This window comes from Halichoeres trimaculatus, unplaced genomic scaffold (genome assembly GCF_033239565.1).
Source record: "Halichoeres trimaculatus isolate MK-OKI-2021-1 unplaced genomic scaffold, fHalTri1.1 fHalTri1_scaffold_2, whole genome shotgun sequence".
NCBI lineage: Eukaryota > Metazoa > Chordata > Actinopteri > Labriformes > Labridae > Halichoeres > Halichoeres trimaculatus.
The window spans coordinates 34,453,861-34,481,376 of NW_027437180.1; the positions used below are offsets into that span (position 1 = coordinate 34,453,861).

Here is a 27,516-nt window from a genome sequence, read left to right on the forward strand (position 1 = left end):
TGTGTGTTCTTTTGGAGCCCCCCCGTTCTTATGAGTGTGTATGTGTGAAAGTCTGTTTTTCTGCCTGTTTACATTAGTGTAAATTTTGCTTTGTTATTTTTTGTTTTCTTTTCTAACATTTTATTTAACTTCTCAATTTCTTATTAATGAAATATTTCTATAATTATTCTAATGGTTATCCTACTTTTGTATTGCATTGTACTTAATATATATGTACAGGGCTTGATGCTAACTTTTTTGCTCACCAACCACGGTAGCTAGTGGTTCCCTAAAATTACTAGCCACTTAGCATTTTTACTGGCTACAATTTTGTTGTTGGATAACTATGTTCAATGTGATAAAAGCTAATAATGAAATCCAAAAGTTTACTTGAACTAAATTCACAACCTTTTTAAATGTAAATGAACCCTGCTTACACTCAAAGAAAAAACTACATAAATGTTTCATGCCACAGGTGATTATCAGGTATTTAGTTTTGCAGTCCATTAAGACAAAGTCATAAAAGGAGTAGTTTATTATTGCATTTAATAAAAGTTGTGAAGGTTATATTTATGTATACATATACAACATACAAAAGTCACACTGGATTATGAGTCTTATCTATTTAAAATGATTTGGTTTGTTTACAGTAGTTTCAGAGTGAACTTTTTACGTATGACTTTGATAAGAGTTTGTACATTTGGAGCTTTAAATATTGTTGCTACACATCCCATATCTGTGACCAGTTTCTCTTCCCTACATGCGCTTCTTGACGCCCACGGCTCCCTCTCCTCTCCTCCTCTCCTCCCCTCTCCTGCTCTAGGTGAGTGTTGCTGATGTGACCTTAAATGAGCTCCACATGATAAACATCCTCACTTTAAAAAAGCTACGGGGGTTTTGGCGCTAGTTAGTGACTCAGAGCCCAGAATCTGTTTACAATGGAGAGCAAAAAAAGACGCAAGTGAAGTTTTAAATCACGTTATCAGGCGCAAAACACCAGCAGTGGTCACGGTGTCCAAGCTGGAGGCTGGAGATTAATGAGCACATCTCAGCAGTTGTGTCAGCAAAAGACTTGGCAAATGGACCAATGAGCGAACACCACTGTGTGCAGGCAGTGCTCATTGGAATTGTAGTGCCGTAGTCTCATATTGCACTTGCTTTAGTATTTCAGATTCAGTTTCTACAATTAAATAATTCAAACTGCCAAAGTGGCTAGTAGGAGTGACAGTGGTACCCACCACAGCTGGAATTCACCCATTCACGCATTTGGCGGGTGTTAATGTCAAGCCCTGTATATTTTTTCGTTCTTTTTTTTTTTTTTTTTTAATTTATATTTTTTGATTATTCATATTTTTATTATTTATTTTATTTATTTTATTTTTTATTTTTATTTTTTTGTTTTCTGGGAGGTTTTTGTTAGTGTTCAAGTGGCGCTTGGTAAGTTCCACCAGCACCCTGAGTGTTTCTTCGTAGTCCAACTTTGACTTTTGGGTCTCAGATTATAATAAGTGTATATTTATGAAAAAGCAATAAAGACATATTTTTTTAAAAAGAAATAAAATATTTCAAATATACTTTGAGATATTTATTCAATATGCTTGCACATCTTCTAGACAGGTGAATTATCAAATACTCATGCTTTTGTGATTACACCATTTGACAATTGAATGAAATAGATTCTTCAATTGGTTAAAAATTGTAGAAAAGTCATATCAAACAGTGTGACACCAACAGAAATGCAAACTACACATTTAAACTGACATCTAACATGCAGTTCTCATAAGTTTGAGCATTTCTTAAATACCAGCCTTTTTTCTGTCACTGTCCCTACAGCAGATGAAAAACACATCATGCTTTCCTCTCTTTGAAATTCAAAGATGTTATCACCATCTCTGTACAAGTGGGACCCAGGTTTGCCATCCACCTGTGGACTCTTCATGGAAAAGTTGCAGCCAAAAAAAAAACCTTCAATGAGGCAAAAATGACTCATCTGCACAAGAAAATAGAATGACTGGGGTGCAAAATGACAGCAGGTGCCCTGGACTGATGATTACAAATATCTGACTGTTGCAGAAGGACACCCTTTCTAGCAGTACCATATTTTATGTTAGCAGGAAACTGTGAAGCTAGTGGAGGATATTTACAAGTTCGGGGCTGCTGTTCTGCAAATGGAGGTGGAGACTAATGATGTCCTCAATGCTGGGAAATACAGATGGATACTTATCCAGCGGGGAGGCGTGTGATTGGCCCAGAATGTGTTCTCCAGTTGGAAAATTATCCCAAACATACAGGGAATACCAACTTACCTGGTTGGTTGGCACTTGTTGAGGATGAAGGCTTATCAGTGGGTCAAAACATCCTTTCTCACACTTTGCCACTTTCTAGGGTCTGATTTGCAACTTGAGAGGCAATTATTTTGAGTTTAGAGGCAAAGCGTAGGAGAAGATTGCATGTTTTTTTTTCATGTTTACATCTTTGTTGGTGAATTGTATTTCTATTGTCAAATGGCTGAAAATTGGACACTTTGCTTTCTGTTATTCCTGTCTTCTGCAGGTATTACCATCCAAAGCCTACTGGGACAATTGTGGGCAATTACACTCAAAATTCAAGTGGAAACCAGAAAGCAGTGATACACACAACTTGATACTCTGCCAACAGATTCCAAATTTTTCAGTCTGTGATTACAAACTGCAGTAAATAAAATGCTGACAGAAAATTTCAACCCTATTCTAGATGAAAGGAATATATGCATCTGTTGCTACCTTTTATCCTGGTTCTGTGGTATTAGAGGCTTTGCACTGCAGGTAAAATTGAAGCTTAGAGTGAAAGGTTGATCTGAGAGTGACTGACACCCTGAGAGTGGAGCGTGTGTCAACTATTAGTGGGTGTTATTTGAATTTCTTACAAAGAAATAGTTGGCAGGCTTTGGTCTACTCCTGAACAAAATCTTAAAGATGCTTTGGGGAGGGTCTGTTTTAATTGGACTGCTTCGCCACCTTCTGGCCCTGAGTCTCATGCACACTGTCGTATTAAGGTATTTATTAGGAATATACTGATTATCGGCCAGGCTGATTATCAGAGCCCACATTGGCATTTTGGACATATTGGCATTGGCCTTTTTGATAAAAGACTGATAAGAAACCCGTTCAAAATTGTTTTTTCGTCTTTGATGCAGCCGCGCTGCTGTCTGCAGTCTCTTCTCAGTCCCCAGCACTGTCCTACCCACAGTACCATCTGATAGGTTACAAGCAGAGCCATAGCTCAACAGCTAATCAGCAGTGGAAGCTGTGCGCTTGCAGTGATCTCTCTTTCACACACTCACACAACATAGATGAAAGAATTTTGCCAAGAGTAGAAACTCTGGATAGCAGATATATGCTAAAGGTAAGTTAAGGCAGCAGACTCTCCCGAAATTGTAATAAACATCCCAGTCTTCTGTAACTCACAACTAACTTTACTATAAAGTCAATAATGTTATGTAAACATAAGCGGCAGCTCTGCTCACTCCAGATGTGTCCGTTGGTTCACATAAATTAAGGCTGATGATAATACTGTTATGGAAATAGTCATACTAGACGTATATATGTGTGAGAGAGAAGAAACCTAATTAACTCTATTCTCCCCTCCCGGAACGTAAGCACTCACCTCGGCAGATCGCTGAACAGTTCTAGTGAAATGAGAGGCAGTTGTTGTTGATTTGATCATTTATCTAAAAAGGCACATTAAAACAGATAGAAAACTGTAAACAGCCTGAGTGAGAAAACAAAAGAGATTCTTAACCAGCTCGGTTAGCAAAAATCTGCTAGCTTAATGCCGATGTCTGGCAGACTCAGTTGTCAGCACTTCCGGTGATTGCGGGTGATTACAGCACAACGTGAAGTTGTTCTTAAACAGTTTTGTGGGCTACCACTTAGGGCAGGGGTGGGCAAACTTTTTGATTCGTGGGCCACAATGGGTTCTAACATTTGACAAAGGGGCCGGACCAGGAGCAGATGGATGGAGTGCTTTGGTAACTATCAGGGTATCATTTGTTCATTCCATATCCGTTTTAGAATCCAAAATTGGAAAACAGATAACAACTTGTTATTCAATTTTTTGTTTTCAAATCAAAAATCAGAAAACAAATAACGGTCTATTTTAAAATTTAAAAAAAAAAAAAAAAAAACGAAAAAACTGACTTGTTTTCTCATTTTTCTGTTTTAAAACCAAAACAGAAAAATGTAATTACAGAAATACAGAAAAACAGAAAAACACGGTTTTTCTGTCCTGGTTTTAAAAATGAAAAAAATAATTATAATAAAAGATTGTGTCAAAATTGTTTGTGTGATATTTTGATATTAAATGTGAACGTATCTATATAAAAATTACACAAATAACTCACATTGAAGGTTTATACAGACATGTTGCTGTGCTTTTTTAAAAAAATTTTCATAAGTAACAGATCTGTGACGATCCACTCCATCTTATCTGCGCACATATGCGCACTTCCATGTGTTTCAATGAGTTTTGTTTTGTCCACTTTCCTTTTCTTAGGTCCATTCATCTTTACAGAAGGGCTGATGGGTCAGAGGGTAAAGTGCAAACGTTTAGTAATAGGCCTACGCTTCACCTCAACAAAGGCAATGTATCTACAGTGCGCTCTGTAGTGGGAAAACATCAGAATTGCAGGGAAAATAAAACATAAACAAGGTTTATTCATTTAATTTTTGCAAGTTCAGCGGGCCGGATTAAAACGTTTAACGGGCCTCATGTGGCCCCCGGGCCGTAGTTTGCCCATGCCTGACTTAGGGTATAACATTGGTTTCTTTGATGTTGATAACTGTATGAATGTTACATAATTTCATCTGCTCATTAACCAGACTGTTTAGGGGGTGGATCAGCAGGTAAACAGCTGTCTCAGGTGGCAGAAACTGTGTTTAGCATGTTGGGAAAGTCAAACAACGGTATTGGTGTTTACTCTCTCGGAGCTCTCTTAAGCCTCAAGACGCTTTATGAATAACTTTTATCTTACTGAGGGGAAATTCTAAGAAAAATCTTAAGATTTTTCTAAGAATGACATCACTAAGACCAACTTTTAGCCTTAAAAATCCATTTTTGGTAAACATTGTGGTATTTTGAAAACTAATTTGGTGACCCATAAAAAATCTATGGCGACCCTCCTTTGGGTCAGAACCCAGACTTTGGTAATGACTGTTCTAGGGGACTCCAGCTTGTGAACAGCCTGAATGAGTGACAACCAGAATTATCACTGAGCTACAGCAGTGTCTTATTAAATGGAAATCCTGGGCTTTGATTAAAGACGGCAGCTTCCAACCTTAGAAAGTTTAATTAGATTGTCCCATCATACAATTAAAATAAATGTATTACAAAAGACATAATGAGTGTATCTGTTACCTGTTACCTGATGTTACCTGTTTATGTGGTTAGAATGTCTGAGCTGAGCATTTGATAATTTAACTGGTTCATTTTTCACTTAAATCAAACTTGAAACTATATTTCCACTGGGCCAAAGATGATTCATAAGCTAAAAGGCTCTTGGCAGAGAAAAAAATAAAAAGCAACTCAACCAAAGTAAACAGACATTTAGCTTTCATCCCTTCAATTTTAGGGTTCTTTCATCAGGGAAAGAAGTGGATGTGGAAGCTGCAACTATCAAGTCAATCACAGAGTGATTTATCAGCGTGATTGAAGCTTTCAAATTAAGATGAGTGAAATGCCAAGGCTGTACCTGGTTTGCATTCAGATTACACAAAACATAAGCAGCAGATCAAAGATGGGGCATGAGATGCTTTCTAAAATGAAAAAAAAAAAAAAAAAAAAAACAACAGGACAAAAAACGAGTCAATGTGTGTTTGGTCGATTACTTCTTTGTTGTATCATTGTAAAGTCTTGCACTTGTGTGATGAGCAGCAGAGCCTAACGAGGGTTAGAAAAATTAGCGAAATCTTCTCTTCCAGTGCCAAACATTTCATATCAAAAGCAATGTTACTGCAAAAAATATAATCTGTGAGAAATTTTTAGCCACGGTAACAAAACCTAAAACCCAATTATCAACATTTTTTCTTGTGGCCAGGAGTTTGTTGCTGCTCTCTCTCTATCTTTCTATATCTCTGGTCTCCCCACTCTTTCTGCACATCAAATAGCAGTGTGTGTTCAGGCAGGAGGAGAAGATATTGAGGTGCAGACAGAGAGGCAGAGGGAATAAGGAGCTCAAACACACACACACACCCTGAGCACAGATTTTGGTAAGGAGTATTTGCTCCTCTTAAATTTTATTTTTCCTCCTTGCAGGTGTTTCCAGCCAGAATGTTTTATCATTATTTTAGTTTTGGGCTTGAGACTCCTGGGTCCAGTTTTCACCCTTTTCTATTCAACCTAGCCTTTTCTGTTTGTTGTTTAGTTTGTAGTGCGATGATCCATTACACAGCTAGTCCAGTGCTTACCCTTTTTTGTTCCTTTTGGCCAGAGTCTCCCGCTCCTTTTGTTATTTGTTAATTTTTCAGTTAAATTTTGGTTAATAAAGCCTGTGGGTTTTCACGCTCATTCATTTGTGAGGTCCTTGTAGTCTCCTTTCTGTTATGTTAAGGAGGCTTAAACAAACACCTGAAGGAATAAACATGACAAAAAAGCTCATTTGCAAGAAGGGATCTGCACCTATGACCAGATGAAAGCAGTGTAAAATTAAAGTTAAGGAGATGTCTGGGGTTGAATGTTATGTTGTGTGGGAAGATGCATGTGGGAGAAATCAAAACTGCGCCAAGTAAATCAAGCAGCAGGGCAGGAGTGAGAAGACAGATTGCTGCTGGTTATTAGCTGACATATCACTGATAAATTAGTAGTCTAAGGAGACATGGTGGGAACATGCTAATATGGGTACAGAATAAACACGGTACTGAGTGTTCAATCTCTTTTAAGGTTTCTCCTTTTTTCAGTGACTCAAATATCTGATGAACTTGGAAAAAGTGAACTTTTTTTCCCTCAGCTTCTAAGAGTGGCTTAAAAGTCTTCATATTGTGTGGGTTTTCACTCAGGTTTTTTAATGATCTCTGAATTCTGATGTAGAAGACAGATACATTTCTCTTACAGGCAGCAGACAGAGTGGTGAAAACAGATGCTACTTCAAAGAGCTGTACATCTGCAAAGAACTGCCATTAGCTGACCACAATGAAAGCACTTGAAACCTTTTCCTGCACAGGGAGCCAGTCAAACAGGGTCTCCTATACAGTCTTCTATACACCAGAGTATACTCCTATTCACCAGGAGACAAGCGCTGATCACGGCTTTCCGCTGTGATTATTCTCTGGAACTCCTCCAAAGTTTCCTCCAACGCATGGCATCCTTGCAGCTGTTCGAGCCGTCGCTGCTGCTGTTAGAATCAACATTACGGACACAACTCATCGGACATCACCTACGTGATGCTCAGCTGATCTGCAGCGAGTCTCCTGTCAGTGACTGCAGCCAGCCTATCCATCTTCAGTATCACTTTTCATTCAATATGCATTTATCCTTTCACATCTTTCACCTGTTAATGTATTCAAATATGTATATTTTCTTCTTTTAGTTAGTAAATACATTTTTCACACATACAGAACTTGTAATCTGTCTTTGTGTGGTCAAAATTAGCGGCCTCTGTACACCTGTCGAGAGGACTCAGACATAATTGATGTAGCGGCCTTCAGATATGGAGACGTGATAATTCAAGTAATTCTATGAATTATTAAATCACAGAATTCTTACAGTGAACATTTCTAAAGTTCCCTGTTTTCTCCAAAATTGAGTGGTGCCCCAACTTAAATTAGTGGCTGCAGCCTACGAAGGCTGAATTTGAAGACCGATTACTTCAACGCGGTGCATCCCATTTCAAAGGTTGCTCTAAATGCGGCCTCCTTTTCAGGTGCCTCAAAGGACGCATTTGGTGAATCCTTCTTAGCCTCATATATCCCAAGATCCATTGCGCATGAAAGCCAAAGATGATGGACACGGCCAAACTCCAGAGGGAGTCCTGATTTATCCAGATGTGAAGGATATCTGCAACAACTGTGTGATTGTATTTCTAAAACATCAAAGACTATTTCGTTTCACTGTGTAAAATTGTGCTCTTTTCAAGTAACATACTGAGGAAAAACAGTTCTTTATAAATCTTCTCATTATTGAATAAAAACATGTTAATAAATGTACATTTTCTGGCAAAAAAAACTTATTTGGTCTTTTTTTCATTTATTGATTTTTTAAAGGAAATTCAAAAAAGACATTAAATCATTTCAGCAGCTTTTATACTATTTTTTAATCTATCTTCTCCCTAGCCCTTGTTAAGATGTTGAAAATGTAAATGGTGGTTCTTTACTCTATCAATAAAGAAAAAAAATAATAAGAATAAGAATAAAAATAATAACAATAAATAAAAATTATTATTAATAATAAAAATAATAACAATAATAATAATAATAATAATAATAATAATAATAAAAGCACAATTTTAAAAAAGTAAAAATCATCCTGCTTTCAATGTGAGGTTTTGGTTTATGTGTGTTTAAAAAGTAATGTCACCTGACAGGTGAGGGCAGTGCTGTGTGACGTCGAGGGTGACAAACAGGAAATGATTCATAGACCAGATTGTCTCAATTCAATTCGGCCTTAACTGTCTACGCAGGCTACAAAGGCAGGGTCCTCTGAAGGCTACAGCCTACGGAGGCTGCAGCCCCTGAATTGAGACACAGCCATTGAAAGTTTAGATGTCTTTTTGAAAGTTAAATTTTCTTAGATAGGAAGAATGCTGACATTCTGCTATTAAGATCAAGATTTAAGATAAAGATTTACTATTACTCATCCCCTTAGGGGAAATTCTGTTTTTACACTCTGAACATGATATATATGCACATACATGCACAAACAGCACTTATGCACAGAAACATGCACTGATCGAGGTCAGAGTTATGGTGCTGCACATTCAGCACGCACCTGAGCAGTTGGGGGTTTTGGTGCCTTGCTCAAGGGCACCCAACAGTGCTCAGGAATGTAAGCCAACACACCTCCCCAGGTATCAGCCCGATTCCAATCTTGGTCCACACCTGGGCTTGAACACCCTCCGATCCCTAAGCCAAGTCCCAACAGACTGAGCTACTGCCACCGCAATAATTAATGATTAATTAGTCATTATTTGTTGCCGATTCACACTAAAAAAGTGTACAAAGACCCATTAGAAGACCCTAAAAGATGAACAGACTTTAAAATTATGTGATATGATACAGAATAGAAAAAAATGTGACCCAAAGTTTTACTAGTTTTACTTAATAAGATGATTTCATAATTTTGCTCATGGTAAACCTCAGGTGACTCTTTGACTCAGACATTTTTTGAAGGATTTCTCAACATTTTCTGTCTGGACAGCTTTGTATTGATGTTTCATTAATGTGTTTTGTGAAATTACTCAGTCACGTAATATGACTGACATTTCTGGCAGCCTTTAACATTTGCCAATCATAGAAACAAGAGAGAAGGAGAATTAATTAGATCAAGAAACAAGAAACAGAGACAAAGAAAGAAATGGTAAAGCAACTTTTAAGACACACAAATCTGTCAAGCTTTGGATATAGCATACCATGCCTGTGTTAAATGATGTCTGTCGATCATGTTCTGTAAAAACAGTAACAGTTTTCTTTTGTCCAGGTTTAAAAATAATCCATGGGAAGACTTGGAGTATAACAAGTGCGAAGAACCTGTAGCTATTTGGGATTCAAAAGTAGTCAAGAGCGGTTTTATGCTGTTGCCAGGAGCTGCTGATCTCAGGAGTAATACAGGAAAGGTGAAAAGAGGTCAGTTTGATTTTTTTAGTCAAGTGCCTCTGCTGCTAGTTTATTTGAATTCCCTTCAATTGTGAAATCATGACACTGAGTCAAGTAAAATCCCTTGTGGTTGTGTACAATAACATAAAGCTTCCAAGCAGACAGAACAAAAGCAAACAGAAGCACATACATCATGGAAAAACTCTTTTTCCACTCGTCTCTGTATCCCAAAGCAGGTCTGTGCCTTGGGTAGGACAGGATTTAGAGAAGCTCAGATGTGTGATGTTTTGGGAGGGGATGAATTTGAGTGGCTGCTTAAGGTGGGTACACAATACAGGATAATGTCCCGATCTCCCCCTTACGATCAAAGCCAGCAAAAGTCTGATTGTCTGATGACATCGGGTGTGATTTTCCTGTGGTGTGGGGTGTGTTAGTGGTGATTTCTTCTGGTCGGCCTCCGATTCAGAGATCATAGATAATGAACATGTTTAATATTTGTGACTAAAAACCCAGTGTGTGTTTGTGTGTGTGTGTGTGTGTGTGTGGGCCGCTCTGAGAGGAGCTGCTGAGCATGTACAACGTGTAATGTCACGTGTACTGGGGCAAAGCCAACCAAGACACGAGCTGTCTCGGCTGACTGACCGAAGAGGAAGTAAGAAACCTATCCGTAATACTTTAAATAACTTTACTCACCTCCAACTTTTATTTTTATTCATACAGCCCACATCCCCACCATCTCTTTAACCTTTTCCATAAGCCCTTTTCTTTTGTGTGTGTTTTTTTTGAAATTCAGGAGTCCAAAAACAAACATCTTTGCTTTTTCCTATATGTCCGTCATGTTTGTTTACACCAAAGTCACATTTTACTACATGACATTTGGAATATTGAGCATGAAGAAGCTGAAGCTCTGCTGAAGTATCTGTTAGTGTGTGGTGTCCTCAGAGTGCAGACCACACTCTTTAAGATCAGGAGAGAGAAATCTTGTGCAATCCGCCTTTTGTTATCATCAAGTGTGTGGTCTCTGAATGTGTAAAATTTCGGAGAATCCTATGATGTGTACCAGCCTTTACACGACAATGGTCTTAGGATGAAACAAAAAAGTATTGTTGCGTTTAATCTGCTCATTTACATGGAAACAATGTTTTAGTCGACCTAAAAGAAAACTATTGAAAAAGGCCTTCAAAGTGGTTACTGTTTGTTTGTTTGTCAGTGCAAACGGATCTTGATGAAATTTTCAGGAAATCTCAAAAAATAGGAAAAGGAAGAAGTTGTTAAATTTTGGAGATGATTTGGATCACCGTCTGGATCCAGGACTTTTTTAAAAGGATTCTTTATCATTGTGAGATAGGGCCGTTTTCACCATATGTGTATATAACTCCATGATAAATGGTCTGATTGCTTTGCAACACAATACAAGACAAGGTCACCATAATTTCTGACAGATGTAAAAGTATGATCCAGATCCTGGCATTATTCTGGATGCTTAGATCTGGAATATGAAATATGTACTGGGTCATCATAACTTTCAACACTGTCAGGTAACAAATTATCGTACAAACCTGCAACTAACACCAAATTGTAGCAGACAGTCTGCTGAAAGGGAGTATAACATTAAAGTCGGACTAAAGTGTTGGTGACAACCACAATATGCTTGGTGGAAGTCTGTGCTCTCTGAGTGCTTTTCTATTTTTTTTCTGAAACACTGCAGCCACCGTTGCTGTGTGAACAGCCAGCTGGTGTTTCATTGGAAAGGCTGACGTCACGCTCTGCTTTGTGCTTACGATTCATTAAGGACCATCATGTTGTGCTCGTGCTGCTGAATCTGATGGCTGTCTTTCAACAAAATATGCATCTGTTGCTCCTCTCAATACTTAGCATTTGCCAATACACCAGATGATCGGCCAAACTCTACTTCTGTGGAGATCTCAGCGTTTCTGTGTAAATGCAGATTTTTTTTCTCTGCATTTTTGGGTTTTGTGGTGAAACGTTGTTGTGTAAATGGGGCCTGAGTCTTACCTGCTCTTCTTTGGTATACAGCTGAAAGCATTCATCCAGCGTACAGCTGTGCTGCTGCAGATGCTGCTGCTGTTGGTTCCTCACACTCTCGGCATCCTTCACCACTTCTTCCTGGATGCTGCCAAACAGACTGAACACACACAAACACACAAAAAGTTTGTTTAGAGACAAAAATTGATCCATCTGTTTGAGTCAGTGTGTGTGCTGCTGTCATTAAACTGACAAACTCAATCCCTGTGTGTTCTTTAATAGCAAAATAAGACTTTGTGTGTGCACACACACCAAAAGAATACAAAACTCACCATTCTTTAGTCTTGGGCTCCCACTCAATTACAAGCTTCACATGCGGAGGTCCTCCAGGGCCGCAGAACTTAAGAGCTCTGAAACAGAGAAACACAACAAACAAAGGATTCAACCATGGATCAAACAATACTTTATGATTCAAGTTCAGCAAACACTCATAAATATATTCTCATTTCTAGAGAGAATAATAACTAAAAGTTTGGGCTTTAAAGTTTTACATCAATTGATTTTCAGCAGCAGAAGATTGCAAGCTGACACAGGGTCATGATGAGACCTGGACAAATTCAATGGATTGATATTCGTCTCCTTGTAGAGAAGTGTTTAATTATGTTTTGTGGGATGTTGCATGTGTACCACTGAGATAAGTTCACTGCTTTGATCTCAGGGAAACAAATAAGGCAAGCATCAGTATTCACTCAGCACACAGGTGTATTTGATAATCACAGAATGCTAATTCACAGGTTATGTTTTCCTGTCTGGGGTTTTTGAAGCTGTTTCAAATTGTAATCTCTTTAATTTTAAAAGGCATCCGTATTCTCCAGGAAAAAGGCATCGTCTGAATGTGAGTGTTTCATCTGTTTCTGATGAAGTGTCTGGAGCCTTCCGTAGAGGTAGCGTGACTTTTAAGGTGGTGTGAGGACTTGTCGGTCGGATTATTGCAGTGAGACCTTTGGCTGTAATCAGTCATGATTTTGAAGGATAATGACACCGTTTCACATAATCACCATTACCCACCGTCACAGAAATATGACTCTTTCCAAGGCATGCATGTGTTGAGAAGGCAGATTTTTTTTCTCTTCTTTGCTCAAGACAACTTTTTCCCAAGATATATAGTAATGTATTTATTTGTAGTTATGTAGTGCTATACATTTTTATAATAACTGACTTAACTCTGCATTTTATCTTTTCTTATGTTGTGTTTTTGTACGTTCTCAGGGTTGATGTGTATTTATCTGGCAGATAAAGATGGCTCCTGTCGCCAGCTTGTGCCTGCGAGGTTCATTTGACCCTGTGTAGACTTTCACCCAATCTCCTAGCTCCATGCTCTGATTCAACACACACACTTGGGTAGCACATGGCTCTGAAACCTGACACCAGCTGTGGGTTGAGACAGTGGTGAGGTTAAACTAAACCTCTGTAAAGGCACAACAATGACTGTTATACAGTTTTATTGCTCCTGGATATCAGGGCTCATTTTTTTGGTACCAGAATAAATACTACACTGAGATATGAATCCTATTCTTGTGATCTTTGGGAGTTGTTCGACTAAAGAACTGGGGAGATTTTATTACAGTAGCGCCATTTTTTAAAACTTGATAACAATCAAACTTTGAAAATTCAGTTGTAGTTGACTGTCCAGAAGTTGAGCAGACGATCTGTTTAGTGTTACTCACAGCCCAGTGCTCTGAGACGTGTCCAAAACATCTAATATAGTTAGTGAACCCTGGTTATGTCCTACCAGAGCTCATCTACTAACTCCAACCTCACCAAGCAGAGCTAACGTAACCTCACTCTTTATTTTATTGATAGACTCTCAAGTTTGAACAAACCACTTCAGTATAGATGGTATGCGTTTACTAGTGGCAATAAGACTAAGACTGCAAGGGAAGCTCAGCTTCCCCTAAAATGTCCAAAAAAAAGTGGTGATATGTACTGCTGTGTGTACATTTCATTGACAAAATCTGAGCTAGAATTCCTTCATCTTTGTTCAGAATCAGCTCCTATCACAGGTAACTGGCTCCACCTCCTTCTCATTCATCCCTGCAGCGTCTCAGCACTTTAACACAGTCGGATGCTGAGCGTTTTCTGACTTCAGCGGGGAAGCGTAGAATGGTTGTTCCGCTGTGGAAACTGGACGGTCATTGGATAAATGCTGGGCTTTGTCCCGCCCATTGGATGCTCAGCGTCTCTGGGGGTCTATGAGGCAGTGGGCTGGCCTGGACTTTTGGCTTCTGCATGATGATAGGATGATCTGTCTGAGGCCGAATCCCTTTTTGATTGACAGTGAAATGAGCCAGTCAGCGATCCTGAAGTATAACTCTCCACCTGAGTATCTTCTGAGTTTTACAGTCAGTTGTTCTGGACTGATCCGGAGGCTTTGTTGATCTCCAGCGAGTTTACCTTTCTTAAAAACGACAAGCGTTGTGTTAAAAGATTTTCTCTCTTTTCACCAATAAGCAGCTACAGCTACAGCTGTGGAGCTTCTCCCCCTGTCACTCATACTTACAGCCTGTCGTAGTCTCCCATAGCAGCTTCAGCTGCTAACAAGCTGACACGAAGGGTAGAATTTACATTTAAATTAATAAACAAAATTATGATGTGGGCCGGAAAAAAATGAGCTTCCCCTCCTTGACTGACCAGCAGCCGCCACTCGTGTTTACGTAACTTCCCCTCTGGAACACGCCCACTTCAGTTGGACTGAGTGTAAAAACAAACCCCACTTAGCATTGCAGAGAGCAGCAGTGAACACAGCCAGACAGGGAAAAATGCAGAGTATGACATAAAACCAAGGAGAGGACTCGACTTTGATTTCTTAAAGCTAACAAAGAACCAGGGGTCCACGAATACCGACATGTGTCCTGAAATCATATCCTAACATTTATTTCTAACTGATTCCAACACCAGGAAAACACAAAATGCAAAGCCTGAAAGCTACAAAAGCATCCACATGATTCAATTTAGAAAATACAGTGGATTGACCCAATTGAATACACATATCATCCATTTGTACTTTTGGTTTGTAATATAGACTGTATTATTGAATGATGTGTAGTCTCGTTGGCGGTAAATAAGTGGAGTTGATATCAAATACTTAATAAAACACAGCAACAACTACTTTACGCTGGAGTTCACTCTTATTTGGGAAACTGGGTAAGCCTCAGTTTAAGTTAGTTTACAACTCATGTCAAGCACTAGGTTTATAATCACACAAAGACAAAAAAGTAAAAAATATAGCTGAATGGAAAAATGCTAACATTTAGAGATCTGTAATTTAAGGAATGGTGTAACCCAAAAATAACAAAATGGGAAATGCAAATCCAGTTATCGTTGCCTGGATTGTTCCTGAAAATTGGAGCAATCCATCAGTTTCTCTTCTCTTTGTCTTTAAGAAGCCTGTCAAAAGATAGCTCTGGTTTCTTTTCAAACATGTTCGTTCAATCAGCCGCGCAACAACACTTCCCCATTTTTTGATTTTGTTCAAGAGTTTAGACGGTGTTCAAGCCAACGCTTCAACTTATCTCCCTCTTTCTGCCACTCAGTGGGTGTAACCACAGTTTCCTTCTGCCTGCTTTGATATCACATATATACTCTCTATAACTTCTGCATGAGGGTTGGAATGAACATTATCATAGATTAACCCGTGTTTTAGCTCATGCTCTATCACTCTCCTGTTCAAGAAAAAGGTCAGAACTTGCTTCTCACTGCTAAACTTGCCAGCTGGCATTGTATCACCAAAGAGACGATCAGTCTATGAGCTGTAAATGGTCTGTGCAATCCAACGCCTCCACTGGTACAGAGAAAAACCTGTAGCCCTGGAATAATAATTAAGAATAGGTTTATAGATCTGCTGTTCTGCAGGGGTTTGCCAAAGTAATTTGAGAATACAATCATTTCAAATGCCTTATTACTGTTATTACTTAATGTAGTGCTGGACTCAGGAAACATCCTCTGTTCACTGAAATGTAATAAACAAGTCTTCTATGTCACTGTTATGGTTTCTGCAGCCAGGACAGCTCATTAAATGACGGAGAAGTACTTTATGAGTGATCTTGAAATAGTTTCACTTTTTATATTTAGCTTCCATGGTTTGAAATAAGGTTATCAGCACTACAATCAGCTATTTCTAAATGTTCATAAAAAAAACTAAATGATATCCAGATAGAGAGAGTTAATTGGTATTTTTACAGTCGAGTTGTCAAGGTAAGACCATCTGAAATAACATCCTTTTCAAAAAATTAAATAAAATAAAAGAGTGGACAGCTCACTACTTTTTGTGTCAAGTATTGCAAACCTCTGTCTTTCAGTCACAATAGCTGCAATTTCATGCTTTGTTTGATGAAACTGTGAAAGTAGCAGTTTTATGAGCACTGACTAGTGTTGTGGATAAGACCAGTTTACAATGATACTTGTGATTGAGTGCCGTATGTTGGGTGACATACTGCTAGAAGCAGAAGAAACAGGGGAGCTTAGGGAAACTAAACCCAAGAAGGTCCTTGGCAGGAAAATGCTTGCCGTTGTGTATAATAAGCAAAAAAAGGCTCAAGTGGTTCAGTTGTACAGAAGAAAAACTTGAGGGGCTGAAGAAGCTGACCCTGACCCTGGTAGAAATGTACCAGAACACACAATTGAGCACGCTTTGTTGCATAGGGAGCTGTAAGAGCTGTAAAATGTGAGTCTGTGTGAACAACTGAAGCACCATGTATTGTCATGTGAGCATCACATACCAAAAATTGAAGTGTTTATGTCACATGTTGTCCTTTTTGCTGTTTTCTCTGTATTCGTCTTGTGTTTCTTGTGTTTTCGCTTGTTTCCTGTTTAATTTCGTCGTTCTTGCTTCCCGTGTGCCCAGTTCAGATTACTTCCTCCCCTTGTGTCATTAGTTTCCCGCGTCTTGTTTTGTTGCTTATTACCTTGTGTGTGTGTGTGTGTGTGTGTGTGTGTGTGTGTGTGTGTGTACAAAAAATAAACAGCAAACACACTTACAGGGAGAACACTGGAGCACAAGGAGTAAACGACATAATACGACAAATCTACCAAAACAAGAGGAAACACAGAGATCACACACACACACACACACACACACACACACACACACACACACACACACACACACACACACACACACACACACACACACACACACACACACACACAAACACACACACACACACGGAAACTGGGACAACTGGTGTTAATCAAATGCTGGAATCAAAGAGGAGGGAAACACCAAGACAGGCAGTAAAGTTGGTCTGCCAATGATTTTTTTTCAGCTCATGAAATTTTTATTATATATATATATTTTTAAATTATCATTGTTATTTTCCCACTGCCAGCAGCCTGAATTTCCTATTCATTACTTATTTATTGTTAAGTGAGAGGATACAGGGTCATGGCGGGGATGGAGTGTATGAGACAGTGGCACACTGACAAGAGAAAAGTTTTTAACAAGTTGGGAACATGAGTACTTTTTTTTTTTTTTCCTTTTTTTTTTTTTTTTTTTTTTTTACAAAAATTGATTCCACAGCAGTATGCCAAATGTATGTAGGCAGAAAGTTTTAAGTTTTAAAAGAGTATAACCTTCATAAATTAATGTAAATATAACTACTCCTTGTTTTAAAAGGATGGTGTTTAGGTCGTAATGCACTAAATGTCTTTAAAGACATAGACCTGGTATATGTGCCATATGGATGTTCAGTAGTTTAATGCTGTGAAATATGGTAAAAGAAAAGTGTTTTTATTTTCAAAATAACTTGTTTGAGTATAAATTTTGCACAGTTATGCTAAAGGCATATGTACTATCATGCACTGCAACACAAATGTTTAGTTTTGGCCAGCGACCTTCCACCCAGATTCATTTTTGGCCCCTCACTGAAAAGAATTTGGGCACCCCTGATTTAGAAACAACAAAGGTAACAAATGCAAGATTTGTCTTACTTCTAGGGGGAAAAAGTCTTATTAGTCTTAATATAAGTCTAATTTACTGGTAAGTCCTGATAAATGTCTTATTTCAAGATATCAAGACATCAAGATATCGGGAAATTAAAGCTGCCTGAACTCCTTGTCAGAGTAAAACAATCTGCTAATCAGACACGACAAATGTTTCTGTTTTGTTTCTAGAATTGAGACTTCATTCTTCTTCCAAGAAACCTGACAAGCAAATGTCAGGGTGTCATTTTTGTCTTTTGATGTCTCAAAATAAGATATTTTTCTAGTCTTGCTTGGTGAATGAGGCTCATACTTAGCCTAGTAAGACACTGTTTGCTAGAAATAAGGCACAAACGCCTACTTAGGTTTCAACTGGATCAGAGGGTAGTGAAAAAAAATGGCTTAAAGACATATGAACCTTGCCTTAAAAGAACCCAGGTTCAGTTTAATCACGTATCTGTGGAATGTGATGGGCAACTTAATCTGACATGCGGAGGTGTCGTTCCATAATTTACACACTTCAAGGATCTGCTGCTAATATCTGAGCACAAAAGTTCATGTTTGGACAAACCAGGACACAAAGAAGGAGCTACAGAAGATCAGGCTGATTGTCATGTTGTGGGTATGAAAGCGCTGCTGTGAAATGAAGAGCTGAAGCTTGAGTGTAACTTTCATTATAAATCTTAATTAATCTACTTCTCTTCATGCTCTTCAGGATCACTGCTTTTGAATTCTGTGGGAGAACTTTCAATGTCAACTTTGCATAATAGTTTCTGCAGGGGAGGAAGAAGTAAGATATGAACATAATCTGTACTTGTAAGGAATAATTTTATGAGCCAGCTCTGAACGCAATTATACTAATGACTAACACCACAAGCTGACTGATAAATGAAGTCTCTGCAAAAGAAAAGTTTGCACTCCCTCGAGGAAGAGTTTATCTTTTCTAATTCAGAGCACCAGCAACTTTAATTAGTTTATCTGTAAGTTATATTCTGATTAACACCTGAACTATGCACTGAATGATTAACCTTATAAACAGAATGCTTAAACAAACTGTGTTGTTAGCAAGTGGGAGGCGTACTGAGCTAGCTAACTGCAGTGTGCGCACCTCCACAGAGGAAATTAACATCTTTAATTAAAATAACAGGCAGGAGAGACGGACAACTGCAGAAAACAGAAAAGGAGTTCACTGCTGGAACCCACACATCGGATAAAAGTGGTCGGCTCTTACATACCCTTGCTCTTTGTGGACGGTCTGACCTTCAGTGGAGATTAGTGAAACAACAGGAGAGGTTCAGACTAAGCTCCTCAGATATATCAAAAAGCCACCTTAATTCTTTTCCTCTCACCACAGAGACTGGAGTCTCCTCCTCACCTTGATACCAATATCATCATCCTCTGTTCCCTGATCCTCTTACGGGCCATTCTTTCTAAAAGCTCTTTTTGACTAGGACCCTTGAAAACCTGCCCCCTGAGGTTTTCTCTTCAGATAGCTTTCAGAGGAAGCTAGATGTGTGTTTCACTAAAAGAACTGATTCATCACTAGAGTCAGGCCAGTAAAAAGCTTTGTCAATGCTTTTTTTTATGGGTATAGACTAATTGGTAATGTAATGACCATTTACAATGGGGAAAACGAGTGTTGAACGCGTCAACTTTTTTCTCATTACATTTATTTCCAAAGCTGCAATTCAAACAAAATTTCTACCAGACATTGGTATTAACTTGAATAATCCACACATGAAAAGAAATCACGACGTTCAGGTCCGTAAATAATGATTATGTGGAATTAAGTACGATAACACAAGTGTTGAACACACCATGGAAAGGCTGTATACTTTGGCAAGGAAATGTACGATACCACCTGAAATCTGTCAGTAATTATTACTTGAACTTCCAATTAGTCCAAACCAACATCAGCTGGGCTAGAGCAAATTGATGGTTCTATAAAAAAGGTCGTTTTTTCACCAAGCAGTTAAATACCTCATGATGGGTAAAAGCAAAGAGCTCTCTGAAGACATTCACAACCAGCTCAATCTTGCTCAACATCAGAATGGAACTGGTTGCAGACTTATATCAAAGCACCTGAATATCCCCGTAAGCACCATTTGGGGCATTATTCGCAAGTGGAAGAAGCACCACCTTACCATCAACAGGCCACGCACAGGAGCTCCTTGCAAGATTTCTGACCAGGGAGTCAGAAAAATAGTCAGAAGAGCACTCAACGAGCCAAGGACCACCCTGAAAGTGCTCCAGAAAGACTTGGAGGCAGCAGGTACAATTGTTACAGAGAAAACAATAGGCAATGCACACAACCCCCATGGTCTCTATGGACACTCAGCCTGCAAGACTCCATTCCTCAAGAAAAGTCATGTTGAAGCTTGTTTAAAGTTTGCTATACAGCATCTTGACAAGCCTGTAGAATACTGGGAGAATGTTGTCTGGTCAGATGAGACCAAAATTGAAGTTTTCGGCTGTCATACTACAGACCATGTTTGGAGGAGAAATGGCTCTGCACATCACCCAAAAAACACTACACCAACAGTGAAGTTTGGAGGTGGAAGCATCATGGCATGGGGTTGTTTCTCATCTCATGGTATTGGCAAACTTCATATAATTGACGGAGCAATGAATTGAGCCATGTATCGGGAAATTCTCGATATGAATCTGCTGCCATCCACCAGGATGATGGAGATGAGACGTGGCTGGACCTTCCAGCAGGACAACGATCCAAAGCACACGGCAAAGTTGACTCTCAGATGGTTTCAAAAAAGAAAATCAATCTGTTAGAATGGCCGAGTCAATCATCTGACTTAAATCCAATTGAAAATTTGTGCAAAGAACTGAAGAAAAGGGTTCACCAGAGGGCACTAAAGAATATTCAAGATTTAAAGACAATCTGTGCAGAGGAATGGTCCAAAATCACACCTGAGCAGTGTGGGTGATTCGTTAAAACATACAAGAAGCGTCTGGAAACTGTCATTGCAAACAAAGGCTTCTCCACAGATAAGTCTCAGTTAGCGTGTTCAATACTTTTTTCTTATGGTATCGACTTAATTTCACATAATCATTTCACTATCTTTCTCTGTGTCTTAAGTTCTTTTAGCTTTGTGCCAAAAAACTCTACTGTCTTAGATGACAAAGCTTGGTGCTTGGTCTCCAGATGCCTCCTGAGTTTGCAGGGTCTCATGCTATCGTTTGCTAGCACTTCTCTGCAAACCACACATTGTGGCCTTGGAGCATCGGCGGGCCCTGTCCACGGAAAGCCTAACTTTAAATACCCATCATAATTATTTTTGCACTTTAGGCTTGGCTCAGACATTTATCTTTCTATTTTATTTGGGGTTCTTTCTTTCTTCTTTTTTGCTCCTCTTTTCATGCCTCCTCTGGAACTCTTTGGCCCCCCCCCAGGGGAGGCATGCCTCACACTTTGAAAATCACCAACATAGACTGTATATAGAATGTACAGCGTGGCTCCTCCTTTTACCACAGGAAGGTTTTGAAGGGATAATACCCTGTCAGAGGTGCTGCCATTGTGTAGCCAGCCAGAGTCTGAGTCATAGAGACTACAAGGGACTCTTAGAGAATCTGACTAACTAAAGAATCTGACTAACTAAAATAAACATATTTTTGTCGTACATAAGTCTAATCTCTTCTTGGCTTCCCCTTTTGCTGTATCTTACTATTCCCCAAAAATCTATGCAAAAACTGCAGCTGTCAATCATTGTGTAATGTGCCGTAAAAACCCTGTTATTAACCTCTCGTAACTAATGAACTAATGAAAATGAAACTTTTCAGAAAAAAGAGGACTTTAACACAATGCAGATCAATAATATCTTCATATCAGCACAGCATACAGGTGTGAGAAACATTTCTGCAGTATGTGTTTATTTTTATTTAAGTTTAACCACAGCCTGTCTGGACTATAGACTGTAAAATCTTGCTCGGCTTGAAGTGAGGTCCCACAAAAACTGCTCCCCCTAGTGGCTGGCTGCAGTATAGGTCAAAAATTAATCTCCCCAGTCATTCCAGATGGGCTGTGGTTTGAAAAATTAATACACCTCATAGAAATGTTTCTCATGTCTGATTGTTGTGGTGATTTGAAGATATCATTTGGCTGCCTTGTACTCAAGTCCTCTTTTTTCTGAAAAGTTTTGTTTCCGTTTGTTAGAGAGGTTAAGACGAGGCTTTAAGTCATGTTAAATGATGATTGACAGCTGCTGTTCTAGTGAATTTTTTTCGGGGATCATAAAATGTGTCAGGATGGAGAGCAAGAAGAGATAGACTCTCAAAAGAAAAAATATATATAAATATATTTTTGTCATCCCGATCCACTCAGATTCTCTCATAGTCTCTACTGCACAGACTCTGGCTGCACGACTGCTTCAATGGCTGCACCTGGGACGGGGATATTTTGGCTTCCGTACAATGGTAAATGATGCAGCCACACTGTCCACTCTATTTACAGTCTATGGTTTGACTTCGGTGAACCATGAGTCTGAGGTTAAGTACCATTTTTAACAACCAACCACAAAACCAGCCAGTCGTTTTTATGCTGCTGTTTCTGGACATAGTTTTGTTGTGTGTGAGTTCTCTCCTGTTCCAGGATTCAACAGGTGCAACCTCTGTTTCCTCTGCAGCAGACCAACATTAGGCGGAGAGGTACAAGAGTTGGAGGGAGAAAGTGGCTGGGCCAGTAGATTCTCGGCTGCATGTGTGCTGCCTTCAAAGACTAGCTGTGTTTAAGCTTTGATTTGGGGTTTGTTCATTCATCTTTTAGTTTTAGTTTTAGTTTTAGTGTGTGTGTGGACAGTTTAAAGAGAAGCTTGTTTTAAGTTGTTTTTCTGTCTGTGTGTGTTTTGGTGATGGACTTTCTGGCCAGAAAAGAACATTTAAAAAAGCAAAACATGGGTGGTTATTTGATATTCAAAATAAATAAATAAATAAATAAAAGTGAAATTCAGGGCATTTTGCTTTATTATGGTAGAAAAGGGAAAAACAAAACTTTGAGAAACAGTTGAATGTCATGTTCTGTATCTGAAAAAACAAACTTTAGCTGAAACAAAACAAACTACAAAAGGCCCTTTTTTCATATTGTGGGCCTAGAAGTTGCCATTTTAAAGTGCGTATCAAGACAGTGATCATGGTAGGAGCACCAATATATGACTTCTACCTCTGGATTCCTTAACCCAGGCTAAAAGGAAGTGAATTTGAGATGATTTGCTTACAGAGACAGGGAATACTCATCAACTTCAAGTGGAATTCTTGATGCTCGTTCACAGTTATGAATAATAATCAGTAACAAAACATGTATTAGTATTAGTCAATACAAGCCTCACAACACAGACAAATCCCATAATACAAACACCCACATGCCGCCACTTTGCATCGTCTGAATTCACGATTAACACATGAACTGGTATGACTTGGGAATATAAAGTCAAGCCATTTTCAGATCTCACATTTCTTGCAGAATAACCTCTTCCACCCCCGCTTTGGTGTAATCTGCAACGATTTTGCAAATGAGAGGCCTTTTCATTCCTCTTTTTCCTGGGTTCAATGACTGTTACTCTCCTTTACAGCTGCTAACAGTTTTAATTCAGGGTTTAAAGAGAGTTAACTCACTTTAATACACTGCTGAACACTGCTTCCTTTGCTGGAATGTGTGTGCATCTTCATAATGAGGTAGGTTTAAGGTTATTATAATCAATGAAAGCTGTGTGTCTGATAAGAGCAAGTGCCTTGCAGCAGAAACTGACAGAGCATATGGGATATTTCTCACAGGGAAAAATCAAACGCATTAAATCTCACTTGGCTTACCTGGCCAAGTTAAAGGAGAGTTTCCAGACCCCTTCCCCTGAGAGAGAAGCTAATTCCCAGCCAGGCAACACAAGACAACCTTAGGGCTGACAACACTAACGCAGAGCTTTCTTGTTTTAAGAAGATGGTTGTTCATCTGTCTTTAGTGATGTTTTGAGTTTATATTGCACAATTTTTTAAAAAAAATTTTTTGAATCTCACCTCTGACAATGATCCCATGAAACAAAAAAGACTAAGACTAATACTGAACCAAGAAAACTTACTTTAAAAACTAACTTTAACTTAACTGGAATTCAAACCAAAAATTTAAATGAAATATAATAAAAAGTAAAGAAAAATGCATAATTATAAAAACCTTGGTGGGTTCTAAAGGCGTCAATTTTGCACATTAAAATTTTCATTTGCACTCATCAAACCAACTTGCACCATCTACTGCCGGGAGTATGAGATGCATTTTATATGATCTAACCAGAAGTGGGTATGAGAGATACACTATTACCAAAAGTATTTGCTCACCTGCTTTGACTCACATATGAACTTAAGTGCCATCCCATTCCTAACCCATAGGGTTCAATATGATGTCCGTCCATCTTTTGCAGCTATTACAGCCTCAATTTTTGTCCACAAGGTTGAGGAGTGTGTTTTAGGAATTTTTGACCATTCTTCCAAAAGCGAATTGGTGAGGTCACACACTGATGTTGGTTGAGAAGGCCTGGGCTCTCAGTCTTCGCTCTAATTCATCCCAAAAGTGTTCTATCAGGTTCAGGTCAAGACTCTGTGCAGGCCAGTCAAGTTCATCCACACCAGACTCTGACATCCATGTCTTTATGGACCTTGCTCTGTGCACTGATGCACAGTCATGTTCGAAGAGGAAGGGGCCAGCTCCAAAGTGGTCCCACAAGGTCGGGAGCATGGAATTGTCCAAAATGTTTTGGTATCCTGAAGCATTCAAAGTTCCTCTCACTGGAAGTAAAGGGCCAAGCTCAGCTCCTGAGAAACAACCCCACACCCTAATTCCTCCTCCAAATTTCACACTTGGCACAATGCAGTCTCAAATCAATCGTTCTCCTAGCAACCTCTAAACCCAGACTCGTCCATAAGATTGCCAAATGGAAAAGCGTAATTCATCACTCCACAGAATGCGTCTCTGTGTACTTTACACCACTTCATCCATTGCTTTGCATTGCACTTGGTGATGTATGGCTTGTATGCACCTGCTTTTTTGTTTGTTTTGTTTTGTTTGTTTTCCTTTCTGTCTCTTGTTCTACTTGTATTGTCAAACAAAAAATTATTAATAAAAATTATTCAAAAAAAATGGTTACAAGTTACAACTGAGGAATATTTTTGATTTAAATACTCAACAAGAAGCTGTAGCTTCATCTTGACTGTGACTGAGCTGTTTTTTTCTGTTACTTTCTTCTGATTTGACGGCATTTTGTCACTAAGTTCCAAAGCTTTTTTAGTCAAAGCCTGTATTCAGGGGAGCTTGCTGCAGACCTGTCTCCTGCAGTCAGATCAGGTGAAGTCATGTGTGTGTCCTACCTGTCCACAGCTGGGTGGTAGAGTGGCCGGCTGTCCTGTGGAGAGAGGTAGCTGTAGGCTGCTGATCCTCCCACCACTCTGATCCTGAACAGCACCCCGGCATTCTGAAAGAAGACATAGAACATCAGTGAGCATTAACTGCTGATCTAAAAAGTGTTTTTTTATTTCCTTGTCAGAATCTGCAGAGAAAGTAAGACCTGTGGCTGTCCACAGACTTTTTTCTTCTTTTTTTTAAAAACTACTTTTAGTTTTTGTTAAAGCAGAGAAAAGAGAGCAGAAAAGAGCTCATCATGCTACAAAAGAAATAAAATTCTAACGAAAAGAAAAAGCCTTGGACTGTTTTATATCGGTTTCTTAACAGGCAAACACAAAAGCACCATCACAGATGTGACATGTGCTATCAGGCTTCATGAATCAAGGGCAAACGTTTGTTGATTTAAACAAAAGTTTTGAGAGTTTCTTCAAGGTGTAGAAGAAAACTGGATAAAACAGGCTTTCATTACTTCAGGTGCTTTAAGAATCAAAATGTTTTTCTCAGTAAAGATGAAGTGAACACTAACATTAAAGGTTACAGCTACAGATCAGCGTTTGATGATCATTACCATGCATTCAAGGGGTCTGAGAAGGAACATTGTATCCCATGCTGTTATAAATTTCTGATGAGAGGCAGGCAGCATTTAAGGTGAATCAATTCAGCAGCTTTAACAAAGGAACAGTACAATGATACAGACATTATGCATCTCTTGTGGAGAAAAACATGTTTACAATACACCTAGAAAATTCACCCCCCTGACTTCAAACACTTGAGTCTTTAATGACAGAGAAGTGAAGGACTAATGTGCATAGGGGCAGAGACATAGACATCTACCTCACTTAGCAGGGACACTGTATTAGAACAGCAAGAGAGCTACAGAATGAAATGTGATTTGTTGTCCCTTAGGAAATGACTGTACCTACTGAGCTTTTATAATAAGTGTCCTCAGAGTTCACAAACACATACGAGGACACAGCATGAGATAAAAACCAGGAAATGGTGCAGAAAGGCAAAAAACTAGAGCATAAAAAGTAGTTCAGAGTGCAGGATAAGAAATATTTTTGTGTTAAAATGTTGTTCAAGGTCCAAACAATTCTAATAAAATCCAGAACCTGGTCGGAAGCAGCGTTTGCTGATGTTTACGCAACACATAACACTGCAGAATCTGGTATCAAGAGAGGTTTGAAAAGTCTTTAATGATGGCACATGGATGTTTGAGCACACTTGGAGATTTTTTTTTTTTTTTTTCCAGAATCACTTAAATAAACAGTAATCAAATAGAGCATTTGTATCTTACTTTCATGGTTCATAAATATGTCAGTAAGAGCTGCAGGCCCTTGGTCATTTGTGGCCTTCGTTGAAAAGAGTTTGGACACCATTGGTTTTATATTTTAAATGGAAGAAGCTTCATCTATATTCCGTCTTTTTAATAAAAATTCAATTTCTACAGCAATACATAAATCATAGCTGTCATGGTTTACTGCAGTGATCATCAAGTGGCGGCCTGCGGGCAAATCCTGCCCACGACTGGATTCAAAAGTTGTGAGGATCAAAGAGAAAGTATGTAGTCCACTCTATAAAAGCAACTGAAAACAGCAACAACTGAGATCCTTAACTTGCTTGTGTTGAGTGGTGACTATTTTAGCACCGTGTACCAGGTCTTATTTGTAAAATATGTGCTAATCAACATCGATATGTAACAATAACCTTTTTAGAACAGAGCACTGTGCTGCATTTGTACAGTATACGTGTAAGTGTGTGCATAAAATAGCACATATATTTATTTTGCAATGTTAGGACAGTGTACCAAGTCTTCTTTGAACTGTTTAAACATGGTTTGATATTGTTTGTAAAACAATGCACCAAGCCAGCTGAATCTCTTTCTCTTTTAGTTTCACTTTCAGTTTCTCCAGAGATAAGGAGCAGTGATCCTCAGGTGGTGTGTGTGTGAGGAGACAGAGAGTTTAGTTTAGTTAATGGGTGATTCCCAAATTTTAAATGGATGTGTTTTTTCCTTCACTGAATCTCTAAAATTAAATTCCATCATGATGTTTTTCGTCATTTTAAAGTGTTTTATTCTCACATAAATAACAGTAAATTGGAAATAACTCTAGATATTAAAAGTTCAAAGCATTCCTAAAAAATGGGCCAAAGCACTTGCACACAGGATTTTTTTGACTGTTTTATTGCCAAAATAAGCAAGAAAAGACCAAAATTTGATTTTTATTTAATATTTTTTAAGGGTCCAACCCTCAAGGTAACTGTCAGGTAAATTTCTGGACTTCAGATAAATTTTGTTGGTAGCCCCCTGGTTTACTGTTTTTGTCTTTCAAGGTGGATAAATCAAATACTGACCCCAAAAAACATCATATTTTGCCATTACTGCAAAATTAATTT

General features: G+C 38.7%; 1 protein-coding gene across 2 annotated transcripts in view; it reads right to left on the minus strand.

Moving 5' to 3' along the window:
- The window catches only part of usp43a (ubiquitin specific peptidase 43a), a 225,343-nt gene that overhangs the window by 45,473 nt on the left and 152,354 nt on the right, over positions 1-27,516 (minus strand). For both annotated transcript variants that reach the window (XM_074689798.1, XM_074689791.1), the window contains exons 9-11: positions 25,086-25,189; positions 12,080-12,157; positions 11,778-11,907 (exon numbers count right to left, since the gene is read on the minus strand). In XM_074689798.1, coding sequence (XP_074545899.1) covers positions 11,778-11,907; positions 12,080-12,157; positions 25,086-25,189 — 312 coding nt within the window. The remainder of the gene's footprint in view (positions 1-11,777; positions 11,908-12,079; positions 12,158-25,085; positions 25,190-27,516) is intronic.